The following is a 17,195-nucleotide window of genomic DNA, read 5'->3' as shown; positions in this document are numbered from 1 at the left end:
GATCATGACCTGAGCCCAAATCAAAAGTCGAGTGGTTAACCAATTGAGCCGTCCGGGTGCCCCTGTTGTTATTGTTTTATAGCCTTATTTAAGATAAAGTACTTTAGTGAATCAGGATTCACTTAATTTTATCAGTCTGATACCTGTACTTCCTTCATCATGAATTCTTTCTGATGACCTCAGCCACAGGTAATACAACATCCTTTGAATTATGCCAACCCCTTCAACAACTTTTATGACAATCAACATATTGATCTTTGATTTAATGTTAATTGTGTATATATTTTATCCTCCCTATCAATTGGAAGTAAGCAGTTGGGAGGGCAGAATTCACATCTTTTTATTCTTTGTTAGAGATAAAATTCCTAAAGTACTCGTTAATGTATTTCCTGACACGTAAATACCCCCCTTTCCTTTATACGCCTCAAAATAGGAAGCAATACGTGTACTAAAATTTAATATATATATGATTATTAATTGAACCCAACTTTTCAGGTATAAAGTACTAAGGACTCTAACTTTAGTAGCAATTAGGTTAAAGATATTAAAATAGTCTGAAACAAGTTTTATTTCACAGATATAAAACAGTTCTGAACATTTACAACTTATACAAAAACTGGTAGCCTTCTGTTTTAAAAGGTGCTATCCTAAGACAATAGGAAAAGTTCAAGACTGCGATGACGTCCCAAATTACGGGTTCAGGGAATGGGGAATACGAAGAACGTATTCTAATCAACTACAAAATCCTGAAACCAGTTTTGATTGAAGGAAAATGAGTAATACTGGATTTTCAAACAGTGTGAAATCACACTTTGGTCTGTAAACACATTTAGCTTTGTTTTTTATTCAGATGTATACATTAGACATTATATAAAACGCCACTAAAATGAACCCTTCAAAGGTTTAATAAAAAAGAGGTAGGGAATGAAAATTAAAGAATCTATTTTGGTAGTTCTTCAATAATAATGCGAGACACTGAATTCCATCCAGTAGAGGCATCTCCTTTCGGGTAATCCGAACAAGTCCCAACCCAGATAGCAACATCCACTAGTCCGGCACCAATTCCTTCACAAAGTCCTTCCACTGCAGAACAGAGATGAAAGGTACATCTTTCTTTAGAACGAAAAGCAAAAATCTTCATCTAAATTTTAGTGCTTTAGCAAGCTGGATAACGAATCTATTTAATGTACGATGAATTAAAAATTCTAACACTTAATCAGGACTTCATAGAGATAAGTTCTCTTTTTCTTACCAAGTAAATATTTTTAAGAGATGTATTCCTATCCATTCGATGATATAAGCTTAACAGATAGTTTTCTTATAGGTTTTGACCATAAAAGCAGAGTCTGTTTAGTTCCTGAAAGTTACTGTTTAGGTGACTGAAAACAAAAGAAGCAATTTATTTGACTAAACACAGGAAGCCTACACTTTTGAAAGCCAAGAGTTTTATTTGATATGCAGGTCTTTTTTAAAGGAAGTCTTTTCCAACACTTACCTATACATTTGATGGCATTCACGGAGAAGAAAGGACTTTTAAAACATTAAAAGAAATTCTAGCATAATCATTATACCAGTCCTCCAATCTGGGAATCCCATTTTTCATAGAATTTCCTCACGGTGAAAAAACAAGCAGCCTTGTTTTTCCTCTGTGTTCTTCTGCTTTATAAATATACACATTTTCTCAGGGTCTCTGGACTTTCACATGCTAATATACAACTTGCATTCCATCTTACCATGGTTCTTCTATATTAAAAAAAAAAAAAAAATCCCCAAGGTCATTTTAACAGACAAAAAGATATGTGTCTGTGTAAGGAGGAAAAGGCACCAAAGGTTGCCAGATTCTTTAAGAAAATGGGTCCCGATATATGAGTAGTGGAGGGATGCCATCATGCGACTGGTCAGATTTCCCATTTGGTAGGTTAGTACAATCCAGCTGAGCCTCAGTAACGTAGATCTGAAGCTATCTCCTTCTTTTAGCGGACACATCAGTGAATCTAAGGTAAGTCCCTCAGAATCCAGTGATACGACTGTGGTTCAGGCCCCTTTCAAAGCGGGGAGAACTAAGCAGTGCGGCCACAATTCCATTTAACCTAGGGCCACACTTGGTGAAAATGCCCAGAAATAATACTCGTGTGCTCCCAAGTTCTGCAGATCCACGGCCTAGAAGCTTGCTCACCTCACACTGCATGATGTAATAAGACAAGTTGGGGTCTAGCATCAGTCTTGCAGGAGGAGTCAAAGGGTCACTTTGTGGTCTTTAACATATAACATAATGTTTTTTGAATGAATGAACATTTTTGCAATGATAATATACTATTGCAATTTATTAAGCATCTAAAATATGTTGGAATTGGGAGTTCTAGACCTATTTTCCTCCTAGACCCAGGTAACAAAGTAGCATTCAAATGTTTTCAAACTCCCATGGATATATCCAAGACTTTCAGTCAACCTCAATGTGCTAAGTAGGTCTCCTTTCTCTCAAGAAAGAGTAACAGTGTGAGAGGGAAAGTGACTTTATTATAGGGGTAACCTTCCATAACCTTAACACAGAAACTGTTATGAGTAACAAATTACTTCTGACATTCCACCCAACAGATCACACCAAATGAGTTTCCACAACATGGTTGGGAAATGCTATATTAAATAATTTATAGGGCATATGCATGTATAGGTCACAGTTCATGGGCCTGAGGGCCCATATCATAGCAAGATATTAGCTCAAACACCTTAAAGGTAATACAATAGAAAGTAAGTTACTCATTCCAACGACTATTTAACACATATCACTTCCTAATCAAATCTTAATTTTATATCCAGATTTTTCTTATTTTAGAGACTGCTTCTCAAGATGCAAAACATATCATCCTTTCCAGCACATGTATCTAAGGACTTAGTGATGAAGCTTTTTAACCAGACCAAAGAGCGGGTTGGGGAGACAAGAGGGCAGGCAAGGAGCTGGTTTCTGCTTTCCTGGACACTGACTCTACTGTCCTGGGTAACACACTTTATTTCCCTGGACCTTCTCTATGTGCAAAAAGAGGGGATTAAAATATCTTCTTTATATCTGAAAGATATGGCGGGGATCTGAGGAAGAATGTGGAAGGGACGCCCTTAATTTCTTAGGAATAAGAAATGTGAGATACTGGTTTCTGGGTTCAGTATCTGACTTGAATCCCCAAAGCATGCTGAAATATAATTTCCTCTGGTTTACAGTGGAGGGATCTCTTCTCTTCCCTCTGCCATTTTTAAGTGCAAGATTAGTGAGAAATCCTTGCAAGAAATCAGGGAAATGGAGCTGGTGATATATACATCTTGTGATTCTCCCAGCATGGGCGGTCATGCTGTGCGATCCCACTGCAACTCAAGAAACCAAATATTGATAGTGGTACGTCTGGGTGATGGCTTTAATCGGCAGCCCCCCAGTTCTATTTCTTGGTATCGTCCAAATTTTCGTGAATGAGCCTTAAGACAGAACAAACCAACCAAGTTTTTTCCCTTACAGTTTAAGCAAACACTGGTTGAAATGAATGTCATTCTTTCACAGAAACAGAGAATGCAATATGGCCATGTTCTCTTTTGCAAGTTCAGCAGACCGTATCCATCCTTTTAAGGGACAAGGCAGAGAAGTAATCTCCTTATCAGTCTATGCTAGTGGATCTCATGAGCATTAAAATAACTGGAAGAGATTCTGCAATCCATTCCCTCAGCAGCCTCCATACCCGTTAAGTCAGACCCCCTGGAGGGGTGGTACTCAGGTACAGGGATTTTTTTAAAGTGCCCCAGTTGAGCCGAATACGTAGCCATGGTTGAAAACCACTGCTCTATGGCATTAGAGACTGTTTTGCCATTTCATCTAACTCAGTAATTTTCAACCTTGGGGATCTTTTAAAAAATACAGTCTGATCCACAGAGATTCTGACTCAGTTGGTCAGAGGTGGGACCCAGGCATCTGCATGTTTTTTTTTTTTAAAGATCCATTTCAGGGAATTCTGAAATGCAACCAGGATGAAGAATCATGTGCTGAAAACCTGCTATAGGTCTCCTTCTCAGAGGCTAGTGAGCCAGCATGCCAGCGGATTCAAAACCAGTTTTGGTCTCTAAAGACGTAAGGCACATCATGCAGTCACTATTCTACATACCAGAAGAAGTGCGATGAATATTAATTGTTGAATTGAGTTCAGGGCTTCCTTGGTCCAAATAAATTATGGCTTCAATGGGAAGAGGTCCTGAACATTCAGCTCCGTTGAACGTGAAATACCAACGCTGACAGCATGCACTTCGGCATTTTAACCGAAGTGAGCCGCTGAACAAAACTCGTAAAGCACTGTTGGAGCGCATCTTTGTAAACGTACACTCCTGTCACAAACACAGAAACAAGGTTTTATTAGCGTTTTCAACTTTCATTAAAATTATGCTTTCAGGGCTGCCTGGGTGGCTCAGTCGGTTAAGCGTCTCCCTTCGGCTCAGGTCACGATCTCACAGTTCATGAGTTCGACTCCCGTGTCGGGCTCTGTGCTGACGGCTCAGAGCCTGGAGCCTGTTTTGGATTCTGTGTCTCCCTCTCTCTCTGCCCCTCCCCTGCTCACACTCTGTCTCTCTCCTTCAAAGATAAATAAACATTTTTAAAAATTTTTAAATTATGCTTTCAAATTGCACTGTGAATTTTATTTAACTTTCCTCTTCTTCAAACTACATTATTGTTTTTATTTTTTATTTATTCAATTTTTAATTTATTTTTAAAGTTTATTTATTTTATTTTTGAGAGAGAGAGAGAGAGACAGTACGAGTCGGGAGGGGCAGAGAGGGGGAGAGAGAGGATCCCAAGCAGGCTCTGCATTGCCAGCACAGAGCCCCATATGGGGCTCAAACCCACAAAACCGTGACATCATGACCTGAGCCGAAACCAAGAGTTGGACGCTTAACTGAATGAGCCACCCAGGTGCCCCTCAAATTACATTTTAAAAAGCTTAACTTTTACAGAAGGAGAGAGGTTCTCTGCAAGATAGATAAACGTCTGATATGAGGTACTCTCAGAAAATCAAATTACAGCATTCTTAAAATTATTCACGCCATTGAAGGTATCTTTTGGTTTTACTCAAAACAGCTAGTCTTCCGTATTTTAAACCAAACCAATCTATGTATTGACTTTTTTTTTCCATTCCAAAAAATATCTCCTGAGCCCTTTATGCTGGATGTTACAGTCACAGCAGTAAATGAAACAGAATCTCTGCCCTCGTGGACTTTATATTCTAGACCAGCCCTGTCCATATTCTAGACTAGCCCTGTCTCTATATACTTATTCTTGACCAGTTTCTTTTTTCGAGCAACAGCAAACAGTACCAGGGGTGAAGCACAGGTGGGGGTTTTAGTCTTTACCTATCTGACACAATTAGAAAGCCCGGGTCTCTTTCTCTCATTGCTCTTTGCAAAATTTGTCTCCCCACTGGCTCACGGTCTACTATCTTTCACTTGCAGAAAACTCCCAAATCCATTCTGACCGCTCCTAAGAAACTTAAAAACATATTAAATATGTAGAGTCCACATGGATAGTTGTAGAACTCAGCGATTTTTGATGAACTGTAAGTAACCAGTCCGTCCGAACAGACAGTCTCGAACGGTTTGCAATCGAGCAGGCGTGAAAAAGCTGCGGCGAGGAGCATCTCAGAGTGTTCCGAAAGTAAAATCTCTTCTATTTGCATTGGCTGATGGTAGGAGTAGTTACTATCAAGGGATAATACATTGTACATACAGAACCAGGTACGGCACTGGGCAACAAAAGAAGAAAGAGGCTTAGAAATAGCACCAAGCTTCTTCAGCTCTGTGCCATCCCGATCGTCTTGCCAGTTGCTTTTGAAGCAAACACTAATTAAAGTGACTAGAATCGTGAATCAAAATGCTCTGCCACACAGGCTCTTTTGAGTACTTTTCCCCCACCTCACCGTTACAGACAATTTTTTTTTTAATTTAAGTTCATTTGTTTGTTTGTTTGTTTATGTATGTATGTATTTATTTATTTATTGAGAGAGCAAGCAGAGGAGAGGCAGAAAGACAGGGAGAGAGAAGCCCAAATAGGCTCCACGCTGTCAGTGCAGAGCCCAAGCTCACAAACTGTGAGATCATGACCTGAGCTGAAATCAAGAGTCAGATGCTTAGCTGACTGAGCCACCCCAGGAGCCTCACAAATTTTTTTTTAAAATTTTGTTAATGTTTATTTATTTTTGAGAGAGGGAGACAGAGTGCAAGCTGGAGAGGAGCAGAGAGAAAGGGAGACACAGAATCTGAACCAGGCTGTCAACACAGAGCCCGACGCGGGACTCGAACTCATGAACTGTGAGTTCATGGCCTGAACCAGTCTGACGCTTAACCGACTGAGCCACCCAGGTGCCCTCACAGACAAACTTTAAATGCTCACTGTAGTATATCTCTGGTCCATTCCACCTCCCATAAGCTTAGCAATTTTAAGCCACACCTGCTACCCAGAATAAGGACAAACACCAATAGACTTCCCACTTTGAGATAATTCCTATCACAGGGTAGTTTCTTGGAAATTTTTTCCCACTCTTTCGTGGTCTGGAGCCACAGCAGAATTTCTTACACTAATTTAAATTTAAATTCACTTTAGGACAAGACTGGAAGGTTGCTTACCATCCAACACAGACACTCACACTCTCCCTTTTTGTTTGCATTTAAAAAGGGGAGAGTAAGTTATGTTAGATATTATCCGGGCTAAAATAACATGGTGATTTGTCTTAGAAATACCTTTATAAAATCAACTTTGAAAGGTTAGCTTTTTTTTTTTCATTAATCCTAACTTAAAAGCTACAGGGTCCCTACTCCTTAATTTTGTAAAAAGTCTTTTAGTAAAAATAAAATAAAGTCTCATCCAAAATTCACACTCAACTATGAAAACTCTTAAGTTTTGCTTCAACTTTAAAATAATTCAGACTTCACTTACCGCAATTTTGCCAAGATCAATGCCGTAATTCAGTGAACTCCACGAGCACTGTTTGTAGTTAGGTGTCCAGGACTCCTCAAAGGTTTCCCTCAGGCATTCTCCCTTTTCTCCTTTGAATCCATCCCGACCGGGGATCCCAGGGGTCCCAGGAATGCCATTGGCCCCAGGGCTTCCGTCTCGCCCAGGCACCCCTGCAGGTCCTTGTAAGCACATTCCATTATACTAGAGCAGAAAAAGGAAATAGGGACAAACTCTCACCACTTACGATTCCAAGACTCATTCTGATTAGAATTGCATTTATTTTTGAGCACCGGGAGTGCAGAATCTCTTCATACTACTGGTTCATGTTCTAAATGAGTTATTATATGGAACTAATTTTAAAACGATTTCTAAAATGTTAAGATTTCTTTCCTGTTCTTTTCATTGCACAGACTGTAGGCACGCATGCACACACACAAGTCAAAGATGACACAATGTTTTCATTTGCCTGCTTTTTTCTACTGCTTATTAAAAGTATACACAATTTTTAAATAGCTGTACTTCAGCGTGAACATAATTGAATACACTGCCATTTTCTTCTGACCTTATATGCTGTAAAGGGACTTGGATTTCAGAATGATACTTTAAAAAATTTTTATGCAACCATTGCATTATTTGGGGATACTTAGGCTGTTCCTATGTTGTCTGTCATTAATATTGTAATGAAAATCTTCATACATAGAGCTTTCTTCATCTTTTGAATTATCTCCCTAAGATATATTCCTAGTGATAAAATTATTTAAAAAGCTTAGTTAATAATTATCTTAAATGGGCGAAACCTTTGAAATGGATCGCACATCTCCTGCTTCTATTTTTATGTGAAGGGAGTGTCACTAGGTTAACACGTCTGGCCTCCAACCTCACTCCTTCTTAGGAGTGAATGACATGGTTACAGGTGACCGCTGGTTTTCATTAGGGTGGCAGGAATCTATCCAACCTCTTAAGTGCTATGATTATTTCTCGGTGTCAGGTAGAAGTTAAGAGCATGAGTTCTTGCACCAGATTCTCTGGATTTTAATCCTGGCTCAACCACATATTAGCTCTGTGAGATAAGGCAACTGACTCAACATTTCAGTGCCCGTTTCCTTACCTGTAAAATGAAGAAAATAGTAAAGATTCTTACCTTGTAGGGTTCGTATGAGATTGAAGTGAGATAATATATAAAATGTGCTTAGAGCAGTGCGGGGCACAGTAAGCAGTGTATGTCAGCCGTAAGGATTCTTATTATTCCCCCAAGACCATGTGAGGCAGTGATACTGGGCAAGTATGTCTACTCCCTCGGGTGGACCTTGCCAGGGTCTAGAGCTGGGAAAGGCAACATTAGCAAACCTGCCAGCCAGCACACATAAGCCACTCATACCAATGTAGCTGGATAAGTGGTAAGGGTGATATTTTATCTCCGTCTACTTCCCATGTCTATTCCTGAATTCGTCCACTTATTAGGGCCCTCCAAACCACAAATGTGATCCACTTAAATTTTTACTTTAACATTCCCCTATTTGTGTAAAGTATACTGTCATTCTATATAAAGATCCTGTCCAGTGAGAACAACAACAACAACAACAACAAAACCCCAAGATTCCTTATAGATTCAAATAACTTCAAAACTTATCTTTCAATTTCGCCATCTGGGATTAGACATGGTCATATTATAAAATCCAGTAATGACATTGCCTAGGAAGGATCCTCATGTATATAATGTTTCCCAATCAATTTCTTTTCCCATCGCCAGCTTTAGGTTTGTTTTTTTACAATTTATTTTAGAAAGAGAGAGAGAGAGAGAGTGCATGAGAGCAGGGGAGAAGGGCAGAGGGGTATAGAGAGAGGAGAGAGAGAATTTTAAGCAGGCTCCATGCTGATGGGGGGGAGGGGAGGCTGGATTCCATGACCTTGGGATTATGACCTGAGGCAAAATCAAAAGTCAGATCCTCAAGTGCCAGAGCCACTCAGGGGCCCCTCATCTTTGTTTCAATTTTTTTTTTTTTTTTAGCGTTTATTTCTGAGACAGAGAGAGACAGAGCATGAGTGGGAGAGGAACAGAGAGAGAGGGAGACACAGAATCCGAAGCAGGCTCCAGGCTCTGAGCTGTCAGCACAGAGCCCAAAGCACAGCTTGAACCCACGGACCACAAGATCATGACCTGAGCCAAAGTCGGATGCCCAACCGACTGAGCCACCCAGGTGCCCTATGTTTTGATAAATGATTTATGTCATGACTTTGGCCACTGCCATTTTCCTGATGTAAGAAAAAAAAAGCACTATTTATTTATTGCCAAGGAAATAGTAAGAAAAGTATTTAATAAAATTTCGAAAGTATTTGAAGACACGCTAAAATACAAAATATTCTAAAACAGGGGTCCCTGGATGGCTCAGTTGATTAAGCATCCAACTCTTGATTTTGGCTCAGGTCATGATCTTACTGTGGTAAGATCAAACCCCAAGTTGGACACCATGCTGAGTGAGCTTGCTTAAGATTCTCTCTCTCTGCCCATCTTCCACTCGTGTGCTCTCTCTCTCTCAAAAAAATAAAAAATAAAGAAATAATCTGCATTTCAGTGACCACATAATTATATTGAATTTGGTTCCACAGGTATTACATCTGTCTTCTCACTTTAAAATGCTAACCCTTGGGGTGCCTGGGTGGCTCTGTTGGTTAAGTGGCCAACTTCAGCTCAGGTCATGATCTCTCCATTGGTGGGTTCAAGCCCAGCACAGGGCTCTGTCCTTACAGCTCAGAGCCTGGAGCCTGCAGCCTGCTTCTGATTCTGTGTCTCCCTCTCTCTCTGCCCCTCCCCCACTCACACTCTCTCTCTCACTTTCTCTTAAAAATAAATTTTTAAAAGTTAAAAAAATAAAATAAAATAAAATGCTATCCCAGCACATGCTTAGTACTAGGCAGGGGTTCTAGAAATGTCGGTAGAATGAGCCCCTATTTCTCTCCATGGCCACCAGGGGGCAGAGCTTGCTGGAAGCTTGAAAGGAACGCTTTGACAGATTCTGTACAAAGAAGTTGCTTTATAGAATCTGTTGAAACCTTCTTAATGACCACATGAACATTTTTTTCTCTAGCAAAACCAAATCCAATCTACAGGATGCACCTGAGCTTGGCTGCACAATAAGCTTTTCCAAGCAGGGCGAGATTTGTGGGAAACCGCAGGTACTGAAAATCCATGGAGGAAAAGAAAAAATTGCTAGCTTTATGGAGAAAAGGGGTATTTTGTGTATCATAATTGCAAATTCATAAATGCAAACTGCAGATGAACCACAACCATTTGGTACAGTTTTAAACAACTTAGACACTTAAAATAGAACTGTAGCCCTGAACACATTGTCTGCTTTGTGGAACAAAATTACATAGCACATCACCAAAAAGTGCAGTGTGCAAGGGCAGGAATTTTTTTCCAGAGCCTTTGAATCTGGCGTAGAACTAGCTGCCAGGGAGTCTGGTTTATTAGCTCAGTTTATAATGGCAACTTAACAAATTCAAAACGGTTTTTATCAAAACAATGCCCCCACTTTATGCCCTGCAATGCCTGTAAACCGTATTTGTCTGCAAATAAGATTGGCTTAAGGACTTAAGTTTATTATGTGCCAAGGAATATGGTAGCTTGTGAAAGGACAGCTCTAGACACAGGGCTAGGTTTGTTGATTTTCGGAGGGAAAGAGCTTTAAGCAAACAGACCTTCCCATAGATTAGCCCTTCAGAAAGCACTTGGGCTATTTGCTGTCCTGGAAACTGTCTTCTCCCTTAGCTCCACTGTGATGCTCCAGCTTGGTGGCCACAGGCTGGGGACTGAGGGTATCTGGAAGAACTGACTACCTGTCTGTCTAAACAGAACAATGAAATGGGTCCTTGGAGGGTTAGTGCGGGGTCCCTTCATTTTCCCCTTCTGGCCTTAATCCCTCTGAACCATTCCGGTCCTGAGCTGTGGTCGTCCAGCAAAGTAAATTGCAGCCCATACTTCCTAGGAAGATGACCCACATGACTCATAGTATTCAAGTTACAAAGAGTTGGACGGATGCTTTGTAAGGGTTGTTATTCTCTCCTGCAGGCAGACGTGGCCACCAGCCCCAACACAGGACACGTCACAGGGCTCTGGGCCAGGCCCACCCAAGGGATCAGCGAGTCTAGGGTCTCCCAGGCAGCTCCCAGGCCCACCTTCCAACCTACCTAAGCTCCTCCTCCTACTCTCATTGCCGCCCTAACCCTCTCCATCTTCCTGGGGTGTGGAGGGCCCTCAGAGACCAGAAATTATTGGGCGTCTCCCTGTATTTTGGGGCGTCCCACCCGACCCACGTCGCATCTCCGTTCCACGATGGCCCTGCCATTAGGGTCTCCCGTGCGAGTGCCACGACCTCACCGCACGCCTAGCGCAGGTCCTACCTTACACGTGGACGCAGACAAAGCGGGACACCCAGTCGCACGCACGACCCACCTACACAACTGTACAGACCACCCCACCCCCAACAGCTGGACGCACGTCCTCCCGGTGCGGCCCGCGGCTCTGTCCCCGCCGCCGCACTCACCAGGTCCACCACCTCCCTCTGCCGGAGCAGCGCCTTTTGCTTCCCCTTGGGGGTCTCGGAGGCGCTCGACGGCGCCCGCAGCTGCAGCAGCAACAGCAGCAGGAGGCCGAGGAGCCGCTGCGGAGAGGCCGCGGCGGGGCCGTGGGGGCGCATGGCGCGCAGCGGCCCGGGGAGGCGCGGAGCAGGAGGAGGAGGAGGAGGAGGAGAAGGAGGAGGAGACGCGGAGCCGGGACCTGATCAGAGTCTGGCCCCGCCGTGCTCCCAGGCCGCCGCAGGCTGCATCAATGCCCCTTTCACCCGCGCGCCTCCCTCCGACTCCCTCTCCCTCCCGCCCCTCTGGACACCCGAGTTTCCATCCTGTAATAGGCCAGAGCCCCTACCCCGAGCCCGACACGGGGCGGGCCGAGAGCCGAGCCCGCCCCCTCCGGCGCCGCCGCTCGGCCCGCCCGGACCCTCGCGGAGAAGCCGCCTGCCGAGTCCGGGCCGGTGGCGGCGTTCCGGCGGCCACAGGTGGAAGCTCGAAGGGCGGGAGTGGAGACGGCACCGCCTAAGTGACCCCTGAGAGGCAAGTGCCCTAACCTGGGTCCACGAACCACCTTCAGGGGTTGTCAAACTGGCACTGCGGGCAAGCTCTTTTTAGGAGGTGACATTGGGAGGCGCAGAACCATAGGTATCATCAGGTTCGCCCAGAGGTCCATGACCCAAATGACTAAGATTCAGTGTTTCAGAGCCGCCTGCTTGGGCTCAGTGGGTTAAGCCAGCCAACTCTTGATCTCCCCTCAGGCCATGATCTCACAGTTGGGATCCAGGGGGCCTGGGGCTCAGCCCTGAGAGCTGGGAGCCTGCTGGGGATTCTCTCTCCACCTCTTTCTCTGCCCCTCCCGCCTCTCAAAATAAACAAATAAACATTAAAAAAAAACCCAAGATGTTTCAGAAACAAACAAACAAACAAACAAACAAACAAAAAACCACTCTAAAATGCAGAGAACTCGTGGTTGCCAAAGGGGAGGTGGGTGGGGGGATCTGTGAAGTAGGTAAAGGGGATTAAGAGATACCAACTTCCAGTTATAAAATAAGTCACAGGGGTGAAAAGGAACAGCATAGGGAATATAGTCAACCATGTAATAGCGTTGTATGGGGACAGGTGGTGATTACACTTATTGCGGTGGGCACTGAGTAATGTATAGAATTTTTGAATCAATATGCTGTACACCTGAAACTAATATAACCTTGTATGTCATTATACTTCAGCAGACATTTTTTTAAATATAAAAAATTTAAAAAGAACTGATGTTTCATAAGTGCTAACACTCACTAAGCCCCAGGAACCACACGAAGTCTTTTACACATACTCTGTGTCCTCTGGACAATCCTAGGGGGTTGATACCTCCTCTATTTGCACCATTCACAGATGTGGAAACTGAGGTTCAGGGAGGGTAAGTTACATGCAGTGGTAGAAATTCACTACTGAGTGATCATTCTTGACTTCTGACTGATACTATCTTTTTCTAACCCCATCTGTCCTCCTCTGTCCATTCTGGAAGAAAGCATCCCTAGGGGACCCAGGCCACCCACCAGGTAGGGTCCTTTATATGCCACTGGCTGGAATCCGGCAGGACAGTTTTGCTACACCTGTAACAAGGTGGAGATTATTCATAGAATGGCAATGCTGCGGAGGCGAAATTCAACTCAGCAAGGTCTCTTTAGAGACCCAGGCAGTTTCCTGGAAGTTATAGTGGTCTCAGCTGATGGATATTAGAGAGAAGGAACCGTGTGGAAAGGGAGCAAGTCGGGGCATTTGGAGGAATGCTCACTAGTGGGCCAGTGTCTAACTACAAGTAAGTTTCATTCCTGTTTGTCAGAAAGAGGCAAAAATCCAAATGGGTTCTGAAGCTAGGACTTGCTACATAATTTGCAGGGTCAGTGCAAAAGGAAAATGCAGGGTCCTTTGATGAAAAAAAAAATTAAGAATTTCAAGACAGTGTTAACAGAACCGGACACCAAGCGTGGGATTCTTTTAAGCAAAGCTACACAGATCGCTCACCCATGAAACAGCCCTGTGTGAAGCTGAACAAGGTCCCAGCTGGTGCCTTTCTGTGGCCAAACCACCGTGGTGGTAGCAGTCTACAGGCTGGAGAGGAGGGGAGGGCGCCGCCAGAGTCTGGCTTCTAGCCAATGGCAACTCCTGCTGCTGCTACCACCCAGGGACTTCAAATGGCCCCTCTCTGTAAATTTTGGGTCCAGATTCAGGTTTCAGCAAACAGCTAATCCTCTATTAACAGCCATGCTTTTTTTTCAGGTGTACAGCATAATGATTTGACAACTCTATACGTTATGCTGTGCTCCATCTGTCGCCTAACATCCGTGAATTTTTAAAGAATGTTTATTTTTTTTATTTTTCAGAAAGACAAAGCCTGCGTGGGGAGGGGCAGGGAGAGGGAGACACAGAATCGGAAGCAGGCCCCAGGCTCTGAGCTGTCAGCCCAGAGTCTCACAAACTCACAAACTGTGAGATCATGACCTGAGCCCATATCCGTGCATTTGTGAGCTACGTATTCGCATAACTAATCAAAGTACACTGTAAGATGAGTAAACCAGATATCATCATATTTCAAAGATAATCTATAATAATGTATAAGTGCCTTTACACCATACAGAGAGATTTCACATGTCCTGTGTCCTAAAATTATCACAAATCTATTCCCACTATGGGTTTGGTTAACTTCACTCTCTCTGTGCTTACTTTTATACCTGTGTTGGTTTGCAAAGTCATTTATCCTCCCACCTCTGGAATTTACTATCTCAGTCCAGTCGAGTTTTCTTGGTCCAAAACTTAGGTCTGTTTCTACTGTTAGTTCCAATTAAAGAGTATGGATTAGTGCCTTGGGTGTTATTTCCAGAGTGACCTTTCTCACAGATTTCCAAATGTTCTGCGCATTTTCTGTTTAAATATTTTCCTTTTTTTTTCCTAAAATATTCGGACTATTAATGCATTTCTTGTCTGTTATAAAAACTACTTTGAGATTGGCATCTTTAAAACATTTAATCTTCCCCTTAGGCACATACTATATCTTCCCAGTTTTCCAAATCCTCTTTTATGCATCAGTAAAATTTTATAATTTTCTTAATATGGCTATATGGCTATTATGGCTATATGGCTATTATGGATTTTGCTGCTATCCCAATCGACTATACTAGTTTTCTATTACTATGTAACAAATTACCACAAGCTCAGTGAAGTAACACAACACAAATTTATTACCTCCCACTTTTGTGGGTCAGGAATCCAGCTCGGATTAGTGTCGTACAAAGCTGAAGTTAAGGGATCAGCCAGGTGAGTCCTCATCGGGAAGCTTGACTAGGGATAGATACACTTCCAACCTTCCTTAGGTTGTTGGCAGTACTCATTTCCTTGTGGTTGTAGGCCTAAGACCCCTGCTTTTTTTTTTTTTTCTGTTTGTTATCTGGGGGAAGTTCTCGGTTACCAGAGGCCCCTCTCGTGTCTTTACCACGTGGTTCCTTCCAGAGGTCCTCCCTGGAACACTTTGAATCTGTGGCAAGAAGGAGGCAGTGCCTTTTAAGGTCTGATGTGATTAAGGCAGGCCCATCCAGGGTAAGTCAAAGTCAACTGATTAGGGGACTGAATTCCACCTGCAAAATCGCTTCTGCTGTCTAATATAACATGATCGTGGGAGTGATATCCATCATCTTCAGCTTTGCTCATACTCAAGGGGAGGGGATTATATACCACAGGCAGAAATTTTCCGGGGTTGTCTTAGAAAGCTGTCTACACGTGTGTCAATGGGCTGTGACTGGAAGCGTTTGATTTTCATCACTTGTTTCCTTATAGCATGAAAAGTCATGTTTTATAACATAAGAAGATATGGCAGGTGGCAAGAAGATCAAAATGGTCAATAAAAGTATTCTAATCACACTAGTGGTAGGAGCCAGCCAGCAGAATTCTGTATTTCCCTGGTAGGAAAGCAAATACAGAAGTCCTCAAGTTTTAAACTGTTAAGTGTTCACATACCTCTCAATCACCCTTTTTTGCCAAGTGCATCTTCCATGCATCACTTGACGATGAACACTTCAAAGTGTCACGTAATCACGGCCTGCTGGTCAAAAATTCCTTTTCAGCAGCATCTCTTAACTCCGTAAATGGTATTCGTGCAATTGGATGGTTTGTATCTGTTTTTATTATTTTCTAAAAAAGAGCCAAAGGGAAAAGAAAGGCAGTGATGTAAATAAGAACTGATAAATTTAGTATGGCTGAAATAAATACAGACATAAGTGGGCTGAAAGTACCATTTAAAAAACAAGAATCGAGGGGACACTTACTGGAATTAATTTAGAAGAGTCTATGTGCCAGTCAAGGTCTAGTCAGAATAACATAAATCATGCTACATATTTCAAGCAGAGGAGATTTAATAGCTGCTATCAAAAGAAGCTGGAGGCTAAAGCTGTAGCTATCCTCTGTTTAGTGACTTACTAAGTACTTTCACTGGGTACTTATGGAGTGCTCTCTCTATATTGGCTATTATCATTTTTATTATAAAAGTTGGAGATCCCATATAAAATTAAAGGAAGCCATGATTCAACAGATGACACTTAACCTATATGTCAGTTGTATCATTCAGCATCCAGTTAGGAAACAGAAACCATGCTGAGTATTTAAAATGAAAGGGATTTAGTGAAGGAAATTGACTACAAAGGCTAGAAGCTCAACAGGGGACAGTGAAGCAACCCAAAATTGGCCCTAGCCATAAACTACTGCCACCCTTAAGCTGGAGAGACACAAGGTGACCAGTCAAAGCCGGAATCATGTTGCGTTTTTTTGTTTTTTAATGTTTTTTTTTTTTTTTCGAGAGAGAGAGAGAGAGAGAGAGAGAATATGAGCGGGAGGGGCAGAGAGAGAGAGGGAGACAGAGGATCTGAAGCAGGCTCTGCCCTGTCATAGTAGAGCCCCATATGGGGCTCAAACCCAAGAACCGTGAGATCATGACCTGAGTCGCAGTTGGGACGCTCAACCGACTGAGCCACCCCTGTGTCCCTGGAATCATGTTGGGTTTCTCCATTGGAAACTGGAACCATGAGAGATGAAGTCACTGCCAGAGAAGGAAAATGAGCATATCCTGGCTTTTCCCTTCTTGCCTCCTCCAATCTCTGATTGCTCAAACCCAGCCAGAGGCCCCCTGAACCGGGAGCCTGGGCAACAGCCTGCAGAGGTCAGCCTCATATAATAGAGAGTGGAGCCGGAGAAGCTTGAAGGATTTGAGGGCAAACAGCACCCATCAGTCCTGAAGGGAGTGCTGAATTCCCCCCTCCACTGGCTTATATTCACATGTGTACACACAGGCAGCTCTAAAATCCAACATCGCAGTGGCTTCTTCTGCAATCCGAAATGCCTAGATTACCAGACTGTTTGGATTGGTCTTAAACGGCTAATCTTTCCACATCCGGCGCGGATAAACATTAAGCATACAGCATGTTTATGAGTGATTGGAATTTCTATAGTTCTAAGAGAAGAAAAGTTGATGGAAAATTATAGAACCTAAACTATTGATGAGAGAGAAGCATTAAGTCTCTTGCCTGTGATTACAGTAAGTGCATTCTTCATGCATTCTTTTTTATTTGTGTAAATTTATACAACTGGAAGCTGGAATGCTCTGCAGGGC

The 17,195-nt window shown here is 42.8% G+C and overlaps 1 protein-coding gene across 1 annotated transcript; it reads right to left on the bottom strand.

Annotated features, from left to right (window-relative positions):
* Positions 1 to 550: 550 nt before the first annotated feature.
* CTHRC1 (collagen triple helix repeat containing 1) lies at positions 551 to 11,865 on the bottom strand. The gene is made up of 4 exons (XM_060611070.2): positions 11,521 to 11,865; positions 6,956 to 7,177; positions 4,140 to 4,356; positions 551 to 1,083 (listed from the first exon to the last, which is right to left on the bottom strand). The coding sequence occupies exons 1-4, from the start codon at positions 11,671 to 11,673 to the stop codon at positions 941 to 943; spliced, it is 735 nt and encodes a 244-aa protein (XP_060467053.1). The 5' UTR covers positions 11,674 to 11,865; the 3' UTR covers positions 551 to 940.
* Between the last annotated feature and the right edge of the window lie 5,330 nt (positions 11,866 to 17,195).

Source organism: Panthera onca, chromosome F2 (assembly GCF_046562875.1).
Source record: "Panthera onca isolate mPanOnc1 chromosome F2, mPanOnc1 haplotype 2, whole genome shotgun sequence".
NCBI lineage: Eukaryota > Metazoa > Chordata > Mammalia > Carnivora > Felidae > Panthera > Panthera onca.
Note: the sequence above shows the minus strand (reverse complement) of the source record. Positions and strands in the feature narration are given on the sequence as shown.

Coding starts and splice junctions, on each gene's coding strand:
- CTHRC1 (XM_060611070.2), bottom strand. CDS start 11,673: ATGCGCCCCCACGGCCCCGCCGCGGCCTCTCCGCAGCGGCTCCTCGGC. Junction 7,178..11,520: donor AGAGGGAGGTGGTGGACCTG/GTGAGTGCGGCG, acceptor TTTCTGCTCTAG/TATAATGGAATGTGCTTACA. Junction 1,084..4,139: donor TATTCATCGCACTTCTTCTG/GTATGTAGAATA, acceptor TCTGTTCTGCAG/TGGAAGGACTTTGTGAAGGA.